Source organism: Trichomycterus rosablanca, chromosome 18, assembly GCF_030014385.1.
Source record: "Trichomycterus rosablanca isolate fTriRos1 chromosome 18, fTriRos1.hap1, whole genome shotgun sequence".
In the NCBI taxonomy this organism is placed as follows: Eukaryota; Metazoa; Chordata; class Actinopteri; order Siluriformes; family Trichomycteridae; genus Trichomycterus; species Trichomycterus rosablanca.
Window position 1 is genome coordinate 28055052 of NC_086005.1, and position 19685 is coordinate 28074736.

A 19685-nucleotide genomic window follows, 5' to 3' on the forward strand; every position below is an offset into this window, starting at 1 on the left:
GCAGGCACTATTACCACAGCATCGACCCCCAATCAAACCCTCTAACTTTTAATTCTTGCCCACTAGTAGGGATGTAACGATACACTCTACCCACAATGCAATACGATTCCTGACACCGGGTTCACGATACGATCTTTCCACAATTTTTTAAAATGCATTTTCTCCCCATTTTTCTCCTGATGTAGCGACTCAATTTTGTCTTCTGCTGCTGAGAGACACCAGATTGCATCTGAGGAGAGCACGTCACTGTACACTTCCGACACGTGTACAGCCCTCCTCTTCTTACCCCTGCATTCTGCACAGGCGTCTCTTCCACCAATCAGGGTCCTTACACAGCGTATGAAGACCCACCCACCCACACATAGTCCGACCCCCACCCTGCAGATACGGTGGCCAATTAGTATCAGTACCAGATGGCGCCCAGCCGACTGGTGGCAACACCTAGTTTCGAACCGAGGAGTTCAGAAACTCGGTGCTCGTGTGCTAGTGGAATATCGCACCTCAATTTTTTTAAACAAAATGAAATTGAAGACAAATTATGACAAAGTTTCCTTTTATTATTTCGCTTTAAAATAAAATAAAATCCTGTATTTGTGCTTATCTTTTATTTATCTAAATAATGAATGCCCTTTTATTTCTGAGGTAGGTACAAACTCTTTATTGAGTAAAAAACCTGATATTAAATTTTAAAACAAATCCAACATTATATAAATAACTGAATAATACAAATGAAGAATCCTTACTTAAATACATTTGGCTGGAAAATCCCCTACCTGGCAACTTTGTGAAGTGCCGTCAACCAGGCGAGGTGAATAGTGCCAGTGCCATCTGCTGTTTAAAGTGAATATCGATTCGTATCGTGGCACATGTGCACCGTTTTTTAACTGTCTTGTGGTCCATCGTTACATCCCTACCCACTAGTGAAGCTCATAGAGTACGGTCCAAATTCTGAGTCTGCTACATTATATTCAAAACCTGAGAAAACTTAAAACTGACCCAGAATATAAAGATAAAATAAAAAACACAGACGCAGGTTTGTGCTGAAATTAGGACGCTCCTGATCTATGATTGGCTCGTTGGAGGGGAGGAAGGATGTAGGAGTGGAGGAATTCATTAAAAATGGTGCATTATTAAGAATTGCAGCTCTTTAAATCGGGCTGTGCAGGACTTTGTTGGGTTAGCGGACTCAGACACGTGGACCCTGCTCTATCATCATGCTTAGCTTACATAACGCTCGTCCTTTCCGTCCAGCTTTTTAACATCTCCGTCTCTTCCGTTCTGTTCCTCTGTGCTACAGCATCACCACTAAGCTGGAGCGGGCGCTGGAGAAGGTCGCCCCCCTGCTGAGGGAGATCTTTGTGGATTTTGCACCGTTCCTGTCCAGGACCCTGCTGGGTAGCCATGGGCAGGAGTTGCTGATTGAAGGTACAGGTGCTGTATTGTGCTTCCTTTTCCTCTCTAGCCGGCGTCTCTGTGGAGTCCTTCACTGTCTACTTCACTGTCTGCTGTCTGTCTGAGTGTGTGTGTGTGTGTGTGTGTACATCTGTACATCTGCTGCCTCCTCATACACACGCAACACCATGGAGCCAGGTATGACTTCAAGAGAGATGCTGATACACTATATGGACAAAAATATTCTGTAAAATATGATGGGGTAATTGGATATGTCTCAGTTGGGAGGAAATGCATTGTGGCCGCCTCCCTGGACTGGCATTTTTATTCTGTAGAGGTTAGAATTTCATACGCTGGGGGTCAAGCTTTGATGCCTGGCATTGCACATGTTCTGTTAGGCCTGTGTGCAGCTGCATCGAGAGTAGCACTAGTTTGCAACCCAGTAGTGAGATCAGACTGTAGCTGTGCAGAATCTGAAGAAGCACTTTGGAGATGGGAAAGAATCTTAGAAGCTGGCGCTCGGGTGGCGCAGTGGTAAAGCACGCTGGCCCATCAGTGCTGAGCTCTGAAGGTTTTGGGTTTGAACCTCAGCTCTGCTATCAGCCTGCACGCAAACTTACGATTGGTTGTGGGTCTGCATGGGTTCATGGCTGAAACGGGGACCTCGTTGCTGGGGGGCGGCTGATCGCGGATGCCAGCGCTCTATAAGACCCTGCAGGGACGATAGAGAGGTAAGGTCTGATCGGCCACGCCTAAATTACGAAGCAAAACAGAGTCAGTGAAGAATCCGAGATTCCACCTGCTTGGTTTTCCACTGTCTTTTGTCTCGGAGTCCTGATCATCACCTCCTGCTTTTCCTATTTTTTTTTTTTCAATTTCATTGCTTTTCTCCACTCTGTACCTCGAACCCTGACCCTCTCACCCTCCCACTGTCTCTCGAGTCTCTTTTTAGTTTGTTTTTTATGTCTCCAAGAGTCCTGTCGAGCTGCGCCGTCACGCTCCCATCCTGTTTTGTATTGTCCTGGTTTGTATTGTCCTGGTTTGTATTGTATGCTTGTTCGGCCCGGTGGGTAGCACCGTCGCCTCACAGCAAGAAGGTCCTGGGTCCTTTCTGTGTGGAGTTTGCATGTTCTCCCCGTGTCTGTCCGAAGACGTGCAGTCAGGTTAATTGAAGATACAAAATTGGCCCAAGTGTGTGTGTGTGAGTCCTGTGATGGACTGGCGACCTGTCCAGGGTGTTTCCCACCTTTCAGCCATTGAATTGCACCCACTGCAACCCTGATCAGGATAAAGCGGTGGTAAAGCAGACGTCTCTGTGTGCAGTGTGTGTGTGTGTGTGTTAGCATACGTGTGTGTGTGTGTGTTAAATGTCCTTTTTCCGCTCTGTTCTACAGGTCTGGTGTGTATGAAGTCCAGCACTTCAGTGGTGGAGCTGGTGATGCTACTGTGCTCACAGGTAAAACTGCTTATTTATTTATTTACCCACAATCCACCTGTCTTTAGCTGCTCTGGAATGTGAAAATAATGTCTATAAAACCTTCACGTCACTAAAGGAATTGGGAAAGTCACAAACCCATGTACGTTGAGTCCTATGAGTACTGATTACTCCATTCAGTATGTTTGTATGGGTGTGGCACAGTGGTGGCATGAAGGTTGGAGGTGGCCAGTTGGCATGTATCCCTGGTTAAATTCCATTTTTTGCTTTTTCAAATAGATACGCATTAAAACAAAATAAAAACGACACAATATACAGAATAGACACGTTTACCAGGGGTGTGTAAACTTTAACGTTTTACGAGACTAAATACCAGATTTAAACATGTCTAGATGGTTTATTATTAAGTGTAGAGATGCTTCAGAATCCTCCACAAACCAAGCTGTAACCAGGTACTGTTACGGTACAATATTTAAGGACTCAGTTGCTCAGTTGTCAACAATCAAACCTGTGCAGATACCAGCCCGGAAATAAGATCATATACTACACTCACGTACTTGCACATATGTTCATATATATACAGTAAAAGTAAAATATTTTTGATATTTAGCAGAAATTCGTATTAAAAAGCCAATGATCACATTCTTCACTCAGAATGGTGTGTGTTCAGTCGAGTGCTTAATCGAAATATTAAAACACAACAGAATATTTATCAGGGAATAAAATTCCTCTCTCCTCATCTTAAGTCTTTTCTCGAATCCAGATAAATGTGCTACAGATTCAACATTTAAACATTAACTACAACTCTCATTAGCCTAATAATTATAATCATAATAATAATCATCATCATAATAGTAGTAATAATAATAATAATAATAACTTAATAATAATGATAATAATTGGTAGTAACAACAATAATAATAATAATATTAATAATAATAATCATAATAGTAGTAGTAATAATAATAATAATAACAATAATAATACTATTATGTATATATAATAATAAATAATAAAAATAATTATGGTAATTTTAACAATAATAATAATAACTTAATAATAATGATAATAATAATGGTAGTAACAACAACAATAATAATCATCATCTAGGCCTTTGTATTACTACTTAATAATGTTAATGATAAATGATAATAATACTAATAAATCATAATAATAATAATGGGGTGGGGCCCGACCATGAGGGGGTTTTAATGTTTACAGACGACATCCAGACTATCGTATAGTTTAATTTATCAGTTTTATATTTTTACCCACATCTCTGAGTGATTTGGGATTTATTGACATGAGTCTTTGTATCATCAAAAACACTTTTTGTTCATGTCACAATTTTAATAGTTTAACACGTTTAAAGCTGTTCCGTGATTACGCCCCTCAATTGTGCCTCTTCTGTGCATAGTAGTACAGATCAAGTAATATTATATCAAAATATAACCAGCATTTCTTACCTTCACCTGATTCCAATAATCCAACTTCCTGCTCCACTCCAGAAGTTACATCTGGATCAGCATCATCCCGACTGTTCTGTGTCCTCGGTTCCGTACGTCTGGCCTTCACTCTTGTTCCATTGCTAGTAGCTAGAACGCGTTCGACCCTCTGCGTCCTCTCCTTTCCTCCCCTCCCCAGTCGTTTCCCGTCATCGTTTCTACACTTTTCTCTCCATCAGCTCGGGTAGTGTTACGCCGGCTCCATGCTTGCCCTCCATTAGGGCCCCTCGGGACGAAACCGAACCCTGAATATTGATCAGCAGGAAGTCGTGGACGGTAACAGGAGCTTTTGATGCGTCCTTCTAAAAGCATCAGAGGTTTGAGATAAGTGCTCACGGCCTCTACTCTAGCTCAGATGCTAACCGGGCAACAGCAGTCACAAAATCACAGATTTCACAGATTTTTAAAGAAAAAAGCCACATTTCACTTCAGTCATTAAATGACACTCATAAATTAAATGATAGAATAAATGAAGCTACGATACACAGCACATCTACCTTAATGGTTGAATGTAAACCTAGAATGTCCAGCGACGGTGCAAGGCTTCATGGTCTGTCTCAAATACAAAAATACTCGCCCCAGTCCACAGAATTGGTTATTAGCTTTCCAAACTCAGTTACCCGAGTTGTGTTTTTAGCCGCTTTAGACTTCAACATCTTGAACGTTTTGACTAAGCGATTGCTAACTGAATTGCCGTAGGATGGCTAGGACTCCTCATAGTGCAGAATACCAATAACCGTGAGGCACTTGAACGCTACACGAATTAGTTAGGGCCTTAATTATGAGGTTTTTATGCAGTTAAACTGCCTTTACTGATTAAAATGTACTTCAATTTCCTACTGTTGTTTTTCTTCTGTGTTGTAGGAATGGCAGAACTCCATTCAGAAGAACGCGGGACTCGCCTTCATCGAGCTCATTAATGAGGGCAGGTAAGAATGCCTGAATAATAGCGGCTTATTAATATCGGGGACGTCCTGGATAGGGTTTTTATTCTCTTGAAGCTGACCTAAGCTAAACATGCAGTAGAACGTGTTTGAAACAGACAGTCAGGTCATAAATTATGACCTGCGCTTCCTCCCAATTTAGTATCCAATTCCCCGATCGTATTTCACCGTTACTGCTGCAGACCTCCACTCCTGACCCCCGACACGTGTGCAGCACCAGCCTCTTCTTTACCCTGCACCGGGTGGGTTCATACGGAGATCCGTATCGCGCACGGAGAGTCGCAGCACCATCGATCAGCCAGCAGAGGTCGTAAATCTAGCAGTTATGAGGAACCAGTCATTGTCCGTATAGTAACCTGTCTGGCCAACTTTTACTCAATATAATGCAGAAAGAATTTCCACATTTCTAAATAATATAAGATATATGATGCGCATATGTAATGTAGGACAGTAAAAACAAGCACAAAGCGATGATTTCTGCCGTGAATCTCACAAATGTGAAAATGTAGTGTTAATAAAATCAATAAAAATGAAGCTCGGAATGATCACTGAGCTAGGAAACAAGAAAGTGAAACACTACAGGATGACGGCTTGGCTCGATACTCAGGCGATACTCTACATCAAACGAGTATCAAACTACACCCAAATTAGTGAATGACCTAGATAGTCCCCCCTCTTAACTAACTACCTACTGTATGTACCTATGTTTATTAAATAAACGTAAATGTTGTGTGTGGTTGTTTCAGACTCCTGTGCCACGCCATGAAGGATCACATCGTACGAGTGGCCAACGAGGCCGAGTTCATCCTAAACAGACAGAGAGCCGAGGACGTCCATAAGCACGCAGAGTTCGAGGTCAGCTGATAGGAGAGTGTGTGTGTGTGTGTGTGTGTGTGTGTGTGTGTGTGTGTGTGTGTATTCTAATTCATTTCCACCCAATTATTTTCCCAATCTAGTTGTATCTAATTCCCCGATCGTATATCATCTTTACTGCCTCTGCTCCTACTCATATATATATATATATATATATATATATACATATTTATTTATCTCTGTCCTGTTAGTCCAACTGTGCCCAGTATGCGGCGGATCGGCGAGAGGAGGAGAAGATGTGTGATCACCTGATCAGTGCCGCCAAGCACAGAGATCATGTGACCGCCAACCAGCTAAAACAGAAGATCCTGAACATCCTGACCAATAAACATGGGGCGTGGGGAACCATGGCACAGAGGTACGGATGCTTTTATTATGTTAAGCACGGAGGTGGGTGACAAAGCCAGTCATTCTATACTGGTTTATACATGATACAAGTACAAAAGTATTGGGGCACCCCTTCACTCTCACTCACTCACTTTCTTAACCGCTTATCCAATCAGGGTCACGGCGGGGTGCTGGAGCCTATCCCGGCTTTTCAATGGGCGCAAGGCACACAGTAACACCCTGGACGAGGCGCCAGTCCATCGCAGGGCACACACACACACACACTCACCCCTGTAGGGCAATTCCAATGAACCTGACTGCATGTTTTTGGACTGTGGGAGGAAACGCAGACACAGGGAGAACATGCAAAATCTGACACCCCTTCAGTTATATTGCAGCAACAGTTTAGGGAAGGCCCTTTTCTGTTCCAGCATGAGCGAGCTCTATAAGGACATGAAGAAAAGCCGCACAGAGCCCTGAGCTCAGCCCCACTCAACAGTTTTGGGATGAAACGGAACCTCAACCGATTAATCAGCGTCCAGTCATCTTCTGATTGAACGGGCACAAATTCCCACACACATGCCTCAAAGTCCTGTGAAAAGGTCACACATCAGTCACTCAAACAAACAGCTCAGTCCGACAAGCTCATGCTCAGGTGTCCAAATACTTTTGGCCCTGTAGTGCAGCAGTTTATATTCTCTCACACCTTTGTTCAGTGAATGACACACACACACACACACACACACAGGGAAATATTGATGCTCTGTGATGTTCACGTAGCTTCTCCTGCCTCTCTAGCCAGCTGATCGATTTCTGGCGTCTGGACTACTGGGAGGACGACCTCCGCAGGAGGCGCAGATTTGTGCGTAACGCTTTCGGCTCCACCCACCCCGACGTGTTACTGAAATCTCTGGAGGATTACGGTCAGTGCTTTTATTTCACTATTATGATTAAACTGCTTAGAACGTGTGCATATGCTTGGGCATGATTGCCAGTAGTCATATTCCAATATTCAGGGAGTACTGCTACAGTGGAATGTTACTGGAAGAGTGGCGTGCGTGACCTCCACATCCCAGTTCTAGCTGGTTTAGGCCAGTTTGTATCGAGGCTTCGAATCCGGGCACCTAAACAGACAACAATCGGCTTGTCCGAGGGAGGGAGGGCCGTAGGGGTGACCTCTGCTGGCTGATCAATGGTGCTGCACAGAGTTAATGCATAATGGAGATCATGCTCGACTCTCTGTGCACGATACGGATGTCCGTATGAGAAGCGGTCGGTGCTGCACACGTGTCTGAGGGGGCGTGTTAGTCACGGCCCTCCTCGGTCAGGAGTGGAAGTCTGCAGCAGTACAGGGGAATTGGATATGATTCGAAGGTCTCAAAATAGCGGCGCTGTCAGTCGGTCAGGCATGTGCACGGACACAGATCCGCCGTGGCGACACCTAAACGATGCTTCTTTTCTGACCCTGCAGCTCCAGAGGGCGAGGAGGGGGTGAAGTCTAAGAAGACGTTTCGGAGTCAGTCAGTGGTCAGTCAGAACCCTGAGATGGAGCTGATGCTGGAGGGGGACGACGACACGGTCAGTCTACTCCAGGAGAAGGAGATCGACAACCTCGCAGGTATCTCGTACCCCGAACCCTCGTAGCTCTGATCACATGATCTGTGCTGACCCTCATAAACGTGTTTTACTTCCAGCGCCTTTCCGGCTCCGAATCTTTACCTCCAGAGGCAAGTTACCCCCCTCAGATTCCTCTCCAGACTAACAAATGTAACCAGCAGACGGAAAGCGCTCACTGATCTGATCAGCCAATCAGAACGAGAGCTGACGAGACGCTCGGCATATACGCAACATGGACAAAAGTATTCGGACGCCCCTTTTACTAATCAAATTTATGTGTTTTAGCATTTCAGCCACAACAGTCGCTAACAGGTGAAATAAATCAGTTATATAAAGGAGGAACAGTTTAGGGAAGGCCTTTTCCTGCTCCAGCATGACTCCAGTGTCTTGCACAGAGCCCTGACCTCAACCCCACTCAACAGCTCTGGGACGAACCGGAACACTGACTGATCAATCAGCACCCAGCTGGTTTACTACTGAATAGGGCAGCGGTAGCTCAGCAGTTAAAGTACTGGACTAGTAACCAAAAGGTTGCAAGTTCAAGCCCCTTTACTGCCAAGTTGCCACTGTTGGGCCCCTGAGCAAGGCTCTTAGCCCTCAGTTAGAGGGTTTAAAATGAGATAATGATGTCCAGAGAACTGGACTAGTAATCGAAAGGTTGCTGGTTCAAGCCCCACCACTGCCAGGTTTACATTGTTGGACCCCTGAGCAAGACACTTAACCCTCAATTGCTTAACAATTGTGTTCAGTCATAATTGTACGTCACTATGGAAATGGAAATGAATAGGCACAAATTCCCATACGCAGACACATTTTGTTTCCGACAAGCTTATGTTCAGGTGTCCAAATACTTTTGACCACTTTGTGTACTTTAATGGACTAATAAGCAGCTGTGAAGCAGCCAGATGTGTTAAATCAGTTAAAGCACCGATTCTGCTGATTCTGAGTTCATTTCATCCAAAAAATCAACGTCAGAGCATCAAACGTACGATTTTATTAACGATTATAAAACTTTTGATTAAAAAAGCGAATAATTAAAGCAACAATTTATTGATTCTGTTTTTAAATCTTAGTAGAATAACGTCAGTCATCTCATCCGAACGTTGTGTATAAAATCTAATAAACCACGCCCTGTTCCCTCCCAGGCCCGGTGGTCCTGAGCACGCCCGCCCAGCTGGTAGCTCCCGTGATCATCGCCAGAGGGACTCTCTCCATCACCACCACTGAAATTTACTTCGAGGTGGACGAAGACGACCCCGCCTTCAAGAAGACCGATCCGAAGGTCGGCGCCCGTTCTCGAGTCTGAAGGTTCTCGGGCGTGTGTGTGTTTGATATCTAAACGATGTGATTCTGGTTGGTATGTTCAGGTGTTGGCGTATTCGGAGGGGCTGCACGGGAAGTGGATGTTCAGCGAGATCAGGGCGGTGTTCTCCAGACGTTACCTGCTGCAGAACACCGGCCTCGAGGTCTTCATGGCTAACAGAAGTAGGTCCAGGGTTCTAAATATGTGTTTATTTGTCACAGATGACCGCCTTAGCCACTGAATCTACCAGTTAACCAAATTCAATGGGCGACTGGGTTAAATTTTACCAGCCACGCCCAGGCGTGATCACTGTCGGACCTGCTGAATCTAAATATCACATTAGTAGAGCCTGTCTGGCTGTGTGAAGCAGTCTAGGTCTCAAAAAGCACCTCATGATGCAAAACAAAGTCATTGCTAAGGCTCTGGGACTCCAGCGAACCACACCGAGTGTCATTATCCACAACCAGTTAAGGTTAGTGTACGCAATTCCACAATAATAAAGATGTAGGGCAAATACGGCATCTATTGGTTGCAAGGTGCCACCCACTGCTGACCAAAAATACATCTAGACAGGGTGCTCAGGTGGTGCAGCGGTCTTACACACTAGCTTATGAGTTCAGATCTCACCAGAGCCACTGATCTGCCCAGACGTCCACACAAACACATAAATAATGACATTTTATTCATATATATGAATATAAATATTAATTGTATATGTTTTTTCTCCCTAGCCTCGGTCATGTTTAACTTCCCGGACCAGGCAACAGTCAAAAAGGTGGTGTACAGTTTACCCCGAGTGGGCGTCGGCACCAGCTACGGCCTCCCTCAAGCAAGGTAAACATTGTATAAGGTTTTAAAGCAGCAGGGGCGTGTTTACCCCCACGCTACGTCACCTTTCACTGATCTTCATTTATACTGCATATATACTGTATTTACTGACGTGCAACACATTTTGATCGGAGGCAGTTCTGGACTGCAGGCAGGCCAGTCTAGCACTTACACTCTCTTACTACGAAGCCATGCTGCTGTAACACATGATGTTCAGAATGTGGCTTGGTGTTGTCTTGCCCTTAGTATAATGAAGGCACTAATTTTATCCCACTGTTTCATCATGGGATCAGTATTATTGGGACAGTGGTCAGCTAGTGGGAAGTACTATGGGCTATCAGTCGAAAGGTTGTGGGTTTAAATCTCTTGAGCAAGGTCTATACCCGTCATAGCTCTGACCCCGGCCTTTAAACGAGCTGGAATACACAAGTAAAATTTTTTAAGTAATAATAATAATAATATTGTAATATGTAGTTGATTAAAAAAATCGTTCATATATATTGTTTTCAATTATTAAACCGCTTGCAGGAGAATCTCTCTGGCGACCCCTCGGCAGCTCTTCAAGTCCTCCAACATGACCCAGCGCTGGCAGAGACGAGAAATTTCTAATTTCGAGTACCTCATGTTCCTCAACACCATCGCAGGTCAGTGTGGACGCTGCTGTTCGTTAATAATAAGGACGTGGCTAAATATGAAGGCTACTGAACGAATCCTGGTTGCGTGTGTGTTTAGGGAGGACGTATAACGACCTGAACCAGTACCCCGTGTTCCCCTGGGTCCTTACCAACTACGAGTCTGAGGAGCTGGACCTCACCCTGCCTGGCAACTTCAGGGACCTTTCAAAGGTACAAATCAATCCATCAGCGATATCATTTATTATTCATTTACTCCTAATTCTGTTTTTTTGGTCACGCTGGTATTTTTGTGGTGTTTCTCTCCTCAGCCGATTGGAGCTCTGAATCCGAAGCGCGCCGCGTTTTACGCCGAGCATTACGAGACGTGGGAGGAAGACGGAACGCCGCCGCATCACTACACGTCCCTGTACTCCACCAACGCCTCCACGCTGCTCTGGCTGCACAGAATAGTGAGGATTCAAGTGCACACAGTACAGCGCACCACCTACACCGACGCTGCATGCTCGTACCGCTTTTATTCCGTTCTGTAGGCGTACGAGCTTGCAGTTCCTTGGTGTCACCTTGATGTTTACTTTCCTTGCTCTATTTTCATCGTTCCAAGCTCCTTCTTCTCAAGAGCATGAAGAAACTAGGGGAGAAAGGGGCGTGCCGTCAGGAGTCGCTATGAAGCAATTAGGGCGGAAATCCAGGGGGTGGAAAAACAGAGAATTGCCGCCCCCTCTTCCATATCGGTGTAAAAATAACTATATCATATTTAAAGATGACTATACAGTGCCATCTACAGGCTATTATTGGTGTTACCGGTTGAACATTCTAACCCGGTGTTTTCAAACTTGTTTTTAAGCGACCCACCATATTCTGTTCATAATTTTTACTGCGATCCAGACAGCACAAACGAAATCTATAAAATTATCAAAAAATGTGGAAATCTGGTTTCACTGTGGTTTACAAGAAGCATAAAAAGTCTCCACAAGGGGGCGCTCGTGTACAAGTTCATTTTGTGTTCATGTGCCTGTTGAAATTACTTTATTTAACTACTACTTATTTTTCTCTGCATCCCATTTCTGTGACTCGGGTTTGAATAACCTAACCTGTAGCCTATTTAAACAACAGTACTTTTGGTTGCACCTTTGGCGCCCCCTTCAGGAATTGCTGTTCTTCCCCCCTCAACACGGAAATTAATTTTACCCTTAAAATCATTTTTTTTGGCTGCTCCCATATTAAGGGGTCAACACAGCGAATCTGGTCCTCATACCAGACTTTGGAGAGTTGTTTAAGCCAGATGCGACTTCCTGTTGCAACCCTCATATTTCAATCCAAGCTTGGGACCGGCACTCCTAATGGCTTGGTTGTTTCGGCCGCCCTGCCTCGGACGCCTGAGCGGCCGGTAGCACCCCATATCTCATATCTCAGCACTAGTAGGCATAAATATTTGGATTAGTCTTGTGATGCGTCCATAATAAACATCCACCACAGAAACCAAGAGAACAGTAACAACAATCTTCATAAATAAAACCAAAATCTGCATCTTTTTTTGTCATTAATGTGTGTTTGTTCTTCTACATTAGGAGCCCTTTACTACGTTTTACCTGAATGGAAACGACAATAAGTTCGATCACCCCGACCGAACCTTCTCCGGTATCATGCGCTCCTGGAGGAGCTGCCAGAGGGACACGTCTGACGTCAAGGTGGGACAGAGCGACGCCTCGTTAACTTTAATGTTTCCTTGTTTACTGTAAATGATTCATATTAATAAAGAGAAACTGTGAATGATCTCCGGAACAGGAGCTGATCCCTGAGTTCTACTACCTCCCCGAGATGTTCATGAACAGTAATGCTTATGATCTGGGTGTGAGGGACGACCGGACGCCCATCTGCGATGTGGACCTGCCAGTCTGGGCCAAAAAACCAGAGGACTTTGTTCGCATCAACAGGATGGTAAGGAACTCTCCAAGTTTGAATCTCAGCTCTGCTACCGGTCAGCTGGGCGCCTCATAGTGGCTACGATCGGCAGTGTAGACGGTGCAGCGTGTTTTCGGTCCTGCATAATGACCTCACGTCCTGCTCTCGTCTCATCTCAGGCGTTAGAAAGCGAGTTCGTCTCGTGCCAGCTGCACCAGTGGATCGACCTGATCTTCGGCTACAAGCAGAGAGGACCCGAGGCGGTCAGGGCGCTCAACGTGTTCCACTACATGTCCTACGAGGGATCCGTCAATCTGGATACCATCACAGACCAGCAGCTCAGAGAGGTCAGCCAGCGACTCCTTACTGTTTCATCTACTGTGTGTTCCAACAATCTGGGATCTGCAGAAAAAGCGTTTCATTGTACTGTTCATGTGTTTACAGTCGTTGGAGGTTCAGATCCAGACGTTCGGCCAGGTTCCCTCACAGCTGCTGATTGAGCCTCATCCTCCTCGCAGTTCTGCCATGCATCTGGTAAGACTGACACAGCAACGTACCTCCTGACTGCATGTCCCAGATACCCATACGAGTGTTCTTCAAAAAGTTTGCTCACTTTTTTAACTCTATTTATTAAGAATTTAAAAATTAAACTCCATCACTTTTCTACACAGTCTCCTTCTGATGCATTTTTCCAGCAGTAATGCCGTCAGCAAATAATGTGTTTGGTTGAGCTCGTAGCCACTGATGCGCCGCCGCTTTCCCGTCATCATCACATAAAAATCTTATTCCCCTTAACGGAGCTAAATCCGGACTATAAGCGCCTCGCTCAGTCTCTCAGACACGAGTGATTACAAAAACTATCCATATCCACTGAAGATACTCCGTAATTCTCGACTGGACAGCTTTGGAATGAATTGGAACACTCACATGAGTGGCCAGCCATACAAACACTGTCATCTTTTGACTGAACGGGGACAAAATTCCCACAGACATACTTTATAGTCTTTTTGAGAAGCCTTCTTCAAAGAGCGGCTGTTGTTCTAGCAGAAGAGATCACACAGAGGGTCGCTCTGTTTTAATACCATTTGTTTTTGAAATGGGACGTCCGACAAGCTCACTGTCTGGCGTCCGAATACTTTTGGCCATATAGAGTATCTGTTTGTTTAATTGAAGTCCCTGCATTACTCCTAAATAAAACAGACCTGAATCAGACCTTCCCATTATCACCCCTCTGCCCTCAGTTCCTCCTTATAGTTCCTCTTACCCGACGGTTCCAGTCTAACCTGTTCCTCTCTCCTCCCATTCTCTCCCTGCCCTTCCCTAAACCCTTTATCTTTCCTCTTTATCCTTCCTCTTCCTCCTCTCCTCCTCCCGCTGTCGTTCTCTTCATCAGTGTTTCCTCCCTCAGAGTCCGCTCATGTTCAAGGATCAGATGCAGCAGGACGTGATCATGGTGCTGAAGTTTCCCTCCAACTCGCCGGTGACGCACGTGGCTGCCAACACGCTGCCCCACCTGAGCATGCCGGCCGCCGTCACCGTCACCTGCAGCCGCCTGTTCGCCGTCAACCGCTGGCATAACACCGTCGGTGAGAACTGGCACTGAACCTGGGAGTTCGTCTGTATCCCGATTCTGCTCATATTATCTCTAAATATACAAACAGCTTAGTCACTGAGGTGCACTTGCACTTGTCACTGCGCTGTCAGTGCAGGTCCCAAGCCCAGATAGATATACACGGGTTGCGCCAGGGTGTACAAACCGTGCCGAGTCTGTATTATATGTATTATATTTTATATTTGGACTGTAATGCCGACCCGTAAGCTTGTTCTGTGCAGCTGAGCTTCTCTGTTCCTGCAGGTCTGAGAGGAGCTCCAGGATACTCACTGGAACAGGCTCATCACCTCCCTATTGAGATGGATCCTCTGATAGGTGAGAGTACAAACATTACACAACAGCTCCTACAATGTCGAGCATAAACACACAAACCACAGACTATGGCTTCGACTTCCACCAGTTTTATGGCATTTATTAATAAATATTAAAATCACACAAAAATAAATGTTAAAATTAATAAAATATATAAAAGCTTTGATTATAAATGTTAAAAATATAGTTTTGTTTACATGACGTTCGGTACCTGTAGTTCCAGCGTTTGGCCACGTAGTGGCGCTGCTTCGTAGCAATTTATCCAGATTTGTGGTCACAATAGGTGCGATTTTATTTTTCTAATTTTTTAAATAAATTAATAATTGTTATTGTTATTAATTATTGTTGAAATAATTATTGTTATTAGTACTATTACTATATGTTTTGTTATCTTTTATTTTTTGTTATTTGATTGCTGATCTCGTTCATCACAAGTCAAGCTGTTACAACTGTCTATGATATAAAAAATTAAAATATGTGTATATATATATATATAAAGGGAATTAAATGTATGTATAAAATGTATAAATGAAGTAAAAAGACAGTAAAATGTTGAACTATTGTATGACTTAGTAGCTATTATGACTTAATAGCGTTGTGGTGTACTTTTAGGGGTTTATATGGTGTCTGGGTCATATTTTAAAGGGTTTATTATTAAAAATCATGAATATGAGAATGAATTAATGATGTAAGGTAAGGTGTTTCAGTACTATTGTACATTTTTACTGTGTTTAATTGCATTTTCCCAATTGCAGCTAATAACTCTGGAGTAAATAAAAGGCAGATCACTGATTTGGTGGACCAGAGCATTCAGATCAACACACACTGTTTTGTGGTCACCGCGGACAATCGTTACATCCTGGTGTGTGGTTTCTGGGACAAGAGTTTCCGGGTCTATTCCACAGAAACAGGTCTGTACTGCACAGCTCTCATTACTACCTTAAATCTCTTAAAAAAAGAATTATTAACTCATTACATGATGCTGGTTGGCTGTTCAGGTAAACTGACCCAGATCGTGTTCGGTCACTGGGACGTGGTGACGTGTTTGGCCCGTTCTGAGTCCTACATCGGTGGAGACTGTTACATCGTCTCGGGTTCGAGGGACGCGACGCTGCTGCTCTGGTACTGGAGCGGCCGACACCACATCATCGGGGACAATCCCAACAACAGTATGTTTACCCACTTACTATGGTACAGCTCCCCATACCCTGCAGTTTCAAGCATGATTCAGGTAGTTCAGGTGCCTGGTTGCTCTGTTGTAGGTGATTACCCAGCACCCCGGGCTGTTCTGACCGGTCATGACCATGAGGTGGTGTCTGTGTCTGTCTGTGCTGAGCTTGGGCTGGTCATCAGCGGAGCCAAAGGTCAGTAATCCTCAATGTCTAGCACTACCCACTGTCTATAGCGTATGTGTGAACACCTCAAACATAAATTAAGATGAGAAAAGGAAAGAAATACCAGGGACACATTTAATGGGAAAATCCTGTCAAATCTAAACATTTAATATCATTTTATGTTCATAAAACAATAACAAGTGTTTAGATATAGTTTTTTTGTTGTGGTTTTTTTTACTGTTCTATTTCCTTCCCTAATTTAGTCCCTTTAGTCTTTACCCAGACCCCTACCCAAACTGAAATTTTGCTGCAAGTGCCACCCTAGTAAACCCCCCAAAAGGCGCTGACCAAAAAGGGCTATCATACAACACACAGTCAGTCTCCAGCCACATCTTTTCACCTCATAGAGAGATGACAATACAATCAAACATGTACTAACTGAATGTTAACTACTCACTCAAACATGAATCACGAAAAGCTAGGGCATTACAACAGAGTATAATGATTTATTATCAGCTTATGCCTATTTATAAGAAACTCCTCCTATAAGAGGTCTTATTTAAGCAAAACTAGCTGTCAGTGCTTTCTACCATACATGTTCTATGATTCTAGTGTATATATTACTGTGAATGTGTGTCCTACCCTGTGTGTGTGTGCGTGCGCAGAGGGTCCGTGTTTGGTCCACACCATCACAGGGGACCTGCTGCGGGCCCTGGAGGGACCGGACAGCTGTCAGCAGCCGCGTCTCATCTCGGTCTCCAGTGAAGGCCACTGCATCATCTACTATGAGAGGGGTCACTTCTGCAACTTCAGCATCAACGGCAAACTGCTGGCTCAGATGGAGCTCATCGACTCCACACGGGTGAGAGTTCTGACTGTTACTGATGTCCGCTGTATTAAAGCTCCACACACAATAAAATAAACGATGAGGTGTGTGTGTGTGTGTGTGTGTGTGTGTAGGCTATCCTGCTGAGCAGCGACGGACAGAATCTGGTGACCGGAGGAGATAACGGAGTGGTGGAGGTGTGGCAGGCCTGTGACTTCAAGCAGCTCTACATCTACCCGGGCTGCGACGCTGGCATCAGAGCCATGGACCTGTCACATGACCAGAGGTGAGCACACCACACCCCAGCACCTCTAAAAATATTTATTAGTAAGATTTACAAAGACCTGACTTATATTCTCACATTTTCCATTTACAGAACTTTGATCACTGGCATGGCATCGGGCAGCATCGTGGCATTCAACATTGATTTTAACCGCTGGCACTACGAGCATCAGAACAGATACTGAGGTCGGACTCGCACGGACAGCGTGAGAGCAGAGAAGTCCGAGTCTGCGGACCGCTGGCCTTCACTCCACTTCAGCCGGAGGAATCCCTCCTGACTCATTCTGCCCCGCGGCTTTAACTGAGCCGCCGCAGTGCTGATGTTCTGGATCAGAACCGACCAGAACGTTATCAGATCCTGCAAAGTGACGATGACAAACACACGACATCTCTGTCCTAAGCTCCTAAGCTAGAACCACTAGGGTTGTTTTCGCGTCCCACATATGACAATAGGTCACCGACGGTCCCTGTTCGCGGGCTGGCGGCATAACACAATCACGGCCCACATGCACTACCGGACTGAAGAGACGCTTCTTCAAGTCCAGAATAAAAAATAGAACGCATTTGATATAATTTTAGTTTGTGGTTGGAGAGTCTGGGTCAGGGTTAACACACGCTGCTGTAAATATGAGCCGCGTCCTCAGCGCAGCCCGGCCGGCCTTTATCCTGAGGACACAGCTTCTGTTTCCCTGTACGGACAGTTCCATCACCTTTAAATCGTTAATGACTTGCTGTATGTAAAATATTGTGTATTAATAAAACATCGATGCTTTTACTGACGACGAAGGCGACGACCCGAGGCGAGTGCGGCTGCACACGCAAACGAGCTTTGTTTTCTTCTTTGTATATTTGGTAATCGTTTTGTCACATATGTACATAAACTGAAGGTTAGGACAGACAGGCATGTACGAGGAGTAAAGGATTAAAAAATAATCAAGTTCAGCTTAGGCAACCCTCTCGCTCACCTTTTCTGCTCAGTTATCGATTAAACGAATGTTGATTTTGTTTTGGCACTTGCACCAATACCATACCATCATTATTTGCTTTTTTTTAGACTTGAGCATCAAAGTTTGATGTATTCGTTTGATATTAATATCACATGTAAGAATTATGTTGTACGACCACAGTAAGCAATAGCATACGTTTGTAGCCGGGGGAAATAGAAATCATGCAGCTTTTGAGAACAACTTGGTTTGTACGAGTATTAAGATATTAAGCGTATATACTTAAATACGAAGCAGTTCCTCACACAACCTCTTAAAAGAATAAAATTATTTTTGAATCTACAATATGATACTAAAATGTAATGGATTCTTCTTGCAAACGTGTAAATAATAACAGTAAAAAAATAAGTTACGCAGTTTAATTTTGCTTTGTTAACCGTCAGCATGAACAGGACCGAGACTGAGGTTCAGTTGTTCATAAACACGACTGTCCATGATTGGAATACTGGGTAGAACTTTTATTTAATTTGTACATTTTTTCTTTTTTTTTGTTATTTAAATTATTGCACAATATTTATAATTTATTTGCTTTATTGTCATTAAAGAGGAGAGAGGTTAACGCTAAGTAAACAAAGTGAAATGTATTTGAATCTTATTTACACACTTTGCCCCTCACATCTACTGTTTTATGCATCTGCAGTAACCAGAACGAAGCAGAAACTCACAGACTTCACTTCAAACCATATGAGGATCAATAAATGTAAAATACAATTGTTTCCTTTTTGTCGTATTTACAATAAAATCAACCAAAACATTCCTGTCCGTGTCTTTCTTTAAAAAACACCAAGTAGTCTAGTAAATTAAGCTACAAATGCAGTTTGTTGACAATTGAGCTGCTAAAGCTAAGCTATAAATGCAGCTTGTATGAAATTTAGCTTCTAAAGCTAAGCTAGTTTAGCTCCAAGTGCAGTTGGTATAAAATGTAGCTGCTGAAGCTAAGCTAGCGAATCTACAAATGGCGTTTGTATAAAATTAAGATGCTAAAGCTAATCTGGCTAAGCTACAAATGCACTCTATACAACTGAGCTGCTGAAGCTAAGCTATTTTAGCTCCAAGTGCAGTTGGTAAACAATTTAGCTGCTAAAGCAATGCTAGCTAATCTTACGCTATCTGTATAAAACTGAGCTGCTAAAGGTAGAATAGCTAATACAAAAGCAGTTTGTATAAAATAAACAAATGCACTTTCTGACTGTGACTTATTTTTTCATTTAGACAGACAGACAGATAGATAGATAGACAATCTACAAATGCAGTTCGTATAAAATTGCTACGCTAAGCTAACTATGCTAGAAATGCACTCTATAAACTTGAGCTGCTAAGCAAGCTAAGATACAAACGCATTCTGAAGCTAGGCTATTTTAGCTCCAAGTGCAGTGTGTATAAAATTGAGCTTCTGAAGCTAAAATAGCTCATCTGCAAAAGCGGTTTGTTTATAGTTTAGCTGCTGAAGCTAAGATAGCTAAGCTGCTAAGTGCAGTTTGTATAAAATTGTGTTGCTGAAACTAAACTTTGTAGACATACTGACTTTTGTCTGTGATTTATTTAGCTGTAATA

The 19685-nt window shown here is 43.7% G+C and overlaps 1 protein-coding gene across 1 annotated transcript in view; it reads left to right on the forward strand.

Annotated features, from left to right (window-relative positions):
* Positions 1-18887, forward strand: part of nbeaa (neurobeachin a) — a 72981-nt gene extending 54094 nt beyond the window's left edge. The window contains exons 32-56 of the mRNA XM_063014621.1: positions 1298-1431; positions 2787-2848; positions 5197-5261; positions 6023-6131; positions 6341-6507; positions 7275-7399; positions 7948-8094; positions 9239-9375; positions 9461-9578; positions 10128-10230; positions 10753-10868; positions 10957-11069; positions 11168-11308; positions 12428-12547; positions 12645-12797; positions 12941-13108; positions 13206-13295; positions 14155-14347; positions 14617-14688; positions 15441-15596; positions 15684-15854; positions 15948-16049; positions 16685-16881; positions 16980-17131; positions 17222-18887. Of these exons, the coding sequence (XP_062870691.1) occupies positions 1298-1431; positions 2787-2848; positions 5197-5261; positions 6023-6131; positions 6341-6507; positions 7275-7399; positions 7948-8094; positions 9239-9375; positions 9461-9578; positions 10128-10230; positions 10753-10868; positions 10957-11069; positions 11168-11308; positions 12428-12547; positions 12645-12797; positions 12941-13108; positions 13206-13295; positions 14155-14347; positions 14617-14688; positions 15441-15596; positions 15684-15854; positions 15948-16049; positions 16685-16881; positions 16980-17131; positions 17222-17312 (3202 nt within the window). The 3' untranslated portion in view covers positions 17313-18887. The remainder of the gene's footprint in view (positions 1-1297; positions 1432-2786; positions 2849-5196; positions 5262-6022; positions 6132-6340; positions 6508-7274; positions 7400-7947; positions 8095-9238; positions 9376-9460; positions 9579-10127; positions 10231-10752; positions 10869-10956; positions 11070-11167; positions 11309-12427; positions 12548-12644; positions 12798-12940; positions 13109-13205; positions 13296-14154; positions 14348-14616; positions 14689-15440; positions 15597-15683; positions 15855-15947; positions 16050-16684; positions 16882-16979; positions 17132-17221) is intronic.
* Positions 18888-19685: the final 798 nt, after the last annotated feature.